The sequence below is a fragment of the Meleagris gallopavo genome, chromosome 11 (assembly GCF_000146605.3).
Source record: "Meleagris gallopavo isolate NT-WF06-2002-E0010 breed Aviagen turkey brand Nicholas breeding stock chromosome 11, Turkey_5.1, whole genome shotgun sequence".
Lineage (NCBI taxonomy): Eukaryota > Metazoa > Chordata > Aves > Galliformes > Phasianidae > Meleagris > Meleagris gallopavo.
The window spans coordinates 23,679,407-23,682,847 of record NC_015021.2 but is presented as its reverse complement, the minus strand read 5'-3'; the positions used below and the strand labels follow the sequence as shown (position 1 = coordinate 23,682,847).

The 3,441-nt window shown below is 44.6% G+C and overlaps 1 protein-coding gene across 2 annotated transcripts in view; it reads left to right on the top strand.

Moving 5' to 3' along the window:
* The first annotated feature begins 3,240 nt into the window (after positions 1–3,240).
* Positions 3,241–3,441, top strand: part of GYG1 (glycogenin 1) — a 16,504-nt gene continuing 16,303 nt past the window's right edge. For both annotated transcript variants that reach the window (XM_010717081.3, XM_010717080.3), the window contains exon 1: positions 3,241–3,394. In XM_010717081.3, coding sequence (XP_010715383.1) covers positions 3,256–3,394 — 139 coding nt within the window. In that variant the 5' untranslated portion in view covers positions 3,241–3,255. The remainder of the gene's footprint in view (positions 3,395–3,441) is intronic.

Here is a 3,441-nt window from a genome sequence, read left to right as displayed (position 1 = left end):
TTAGTAAATTACTTTGTTTTACCTCAGATTGTTGCCACTATTTTCAATTATTTCGGGGTCCCTTATTTTCTTTCTTTTTCCGGGGGCGCGGATCCGCGGATCCCTCCGCCCTTCTAGTCACGGAACCGGGCCGAACCAGCCCGTAAACCGTTGACAATCCCTTTTAAATTGCAATTACTGCGAGGAAATGCAATACACCTCAAACAGCAACATCAACAAAAAAGCCTTAAGTCTTTCCCAAAACTTGAGAAGTGTCACTATAAGTAGGGCTTCTCCAAAAGATACCTGGGAACACAGAACGGAATGTATCTATAGCCTATATCTGGCATTGAAAAAGCATAAAAATTATCCAGTAGTGTTCACTTCAGAAAATATTATAAAGTTAGAAGCACTACAGGGCTTTCAAATATTTTATGTATTTATAGTGAATAAAAATACAGCCACAACAATAATACTGAAAAACTCTGAAGATTCAAAGTCTACTGAAACTCACCAGCTTTAGACACCAAGCACCAGCCCCTACGGTTGCATTAGTGTTAACTCCTGTAACAAAGTTAACTTCATAAGCAGCAGACAGTATCAAAACATGAAGTCACTAGCAAGTATAGCCCAGGCCTTCTTATCATGCAATTGTGGTTTTTAAAACAAATAACCAAGCATCCATACCATTCTATCCCCTTAACTACTACTGCCTAGAATTAAATTTGTTTTTCTATGAACAACTAATACAAGGAAAGAGATGCCTGTACAATCAGTGGGTGTACAATTGTACAATCAATAGGTGTACAATCAATAGGCATAGGGAGGTTAGGCTTAGTAAGATTATCATGGTGAAAAGATAATCAGAATAAGTGGAAATGCTCATTGGTATCATAGGCTCACAGTAAAACGCCACAAGGAGCAATCACCAGACAGAGATTGTTTCTCAGTGGCAGTCAGTACTAAAATGGGATTTAGGAGAGGTGCAGCCAGGCTCCACCCCTTGTGGTGGCACAGGAGAATTGCCTTCACCTGTGCTCCCATGGACGACTCATTGCTTGCCTCAGGTGGTCAATCAGAAGTTCAGGCCATGATCAACAGTACCCATACAGGGGCCTATGTAACATGATTGCTTTACCCAGCCTGGGGAACAGAACTGCTCCACCAGGACTGTGAACATTCTGGACATTGGGGAAACATTGATGAATATCCCGATAAGAGACAACGAGAAAATAACCGAGCTATACAGTGCAGAGAGCATGCAATGTTGTTTCATTGTTTGCAAAGTACAAATAATGCTATTGTTTGAATAAACTATGCAGCTAGAAAATCAACACTGAGCCTTAACTGATACATGGAGCTCAATTCACAAAAGATGATGTTGTCACACGTATTATGCCTAGCTTCCTAACAAAAACCCAAAAGTTTTAAGAGATCTGTTTCATAAGGCATACGTTGCAAGATAGCTATACTTGACAACTGCTGTAACTACAGTGAAGAATAAACGTAAGGATCAAGCTTTTAACATAATGACATTTACTCGGAATGATATATCTGAGATGGCAAATGTAGCCAGCGTATCTCATATGGATGCTGTAAATGTTGCACAGAAAAAAGTTGTTTTCTGCAGTTTTCCAACAGAAAACATGATTATCCATCCCTTAAGTGGAATCTACAATACTATAGAACATCAGTCTGTGTGGCAAGGCAGACTCAGTTATCTATCACTCCTTTAATTGTTCACCAGATATCTCTCTTTTTTTGTGTCCAACCTATGTATTTTTCCAGTGACAAAACCTCCATCCTTAAGCATACATAACATTGATTTTAGAATAAGGTGGGATTTAACACCTAGAGACCACTGCTTTGCACTGCAATGAAGCTGATAACATAGACATCTGATCAAACTGTTGTAGCATTGACTAATAGCCCTTTTCTTGTGCAACCTAGAGCATCCCAAGATAAAACTCCACTCCTCAAGTCTACTTACGTCAAGAATCCAAGAACGCGCACATTCTGCTGTTAGATGATCAAAAAATAATCGTCAGTAAGATAGGTGAGAAAAAAGTTCAGAGATCTGTATTGCTGATGTTTTGTACGGTCCTGTCACGCACAAATGACCAGGGTTTGAATGAATGAAATGAAATTCCAAGCAACATCACTATTGCTTTATGTTAGCTACCCTACGAATTCTCTTGCCATTTAAAATAAAAGAGCGAAGATCTCACCTCCACTGCTAGCCCTTAAATGAGGTACGGGAGGGGACGGATCCTGGCTCTACCCCTTCCAGTCACTCAGGTGCATTGGGTTGGCCCTGCCTTCCACCAGGTGCTCAGTGGTTCAGGCCATGACTCAGCATTTCAGCTACAGTGGTCAAGGAGTGTTTCCCTGATTTTAGTGTTTATTAAAGCAAGCAATTTGCTTTTGAGGAAAGGTCTACAAAAACTCAGGTTTCACCTCAAACATAATCACCCAAATCTGGGAAATTTGCAAGAGGTGGGACTCTTCATCAGCTTGCACTTCAGGATTTGTTTAGTTTTTAAATCCACCCATGACAAACTGTCAGCCACTTCAGGTTAGAAAGGAATCCCGTTCCTGACAGGTTTCCCTCAGAGTATTGAATGACAGAGCTGAGACACATCCTTGCTATGAGACAACAGATTACAGGAGAGGACCTTGGGATTCTGTTGATGTGCAGTTTGCACCATACCCTTGTGCAAAGGAAGATGTGGGTATTGTGGTCTGCCTTAGGTGAAGTGCTGCCAGCTGGTAAAAGGCGATGGCACTGGCGAGACCACGCGCATGAACACAAAGTTCTGATCTCCTCAGGGGACACAGAACTATTGTAGACAGCCCTTTCTTCCTGAAGGTGAAAATTTAGCAGATACAGGAGGCTGTAGTCTTAGTCTTTATTACTTACCAAAGAGGTACAGCTTACATTTCTGCAAGGACTGAACTCTAGCTATGAAATAAATACACTTCCTTCCCGCTGACACACACTGCCCTGAGGGAGGGAGAGCTGTCAACAGTGCCAGTAACGTTCACGCAGCCTGCAGCGCTGCCCAAGCCATCGGTCCCACCCTCCGTCCGCACAGCGGAGTGCTTTCAAGGACAGCTCGGTCAACAAAACACCAAGGGAAGGCACGAGGATCTCTCCGTACACCGTCCTGAAGGCGGTCACCACTGAACCCGCACGTGCGTGCCGAAACCAGAGCACGAGCGACGTGCCGCTGCCGCAGCCGGTCATGGCGGACACCCCGCCCTGCAGCACCGGAGATGCCCGGGGGCTCCGCCTACCGGCCGCAGGCGTCTCGCGCGCGGCCCCGCCCCTATATTAAGGGTGGCCGCGGCGTACGTCTCGGAGTGGGGTTGCTGTGTTTGTTTAAGCTGCTTCGTGGAGCCGGTACCATGGCAGGTCGGTGAGCACAGCCACACCTCCCGCCGGCGCGCGGGACTCGCGGT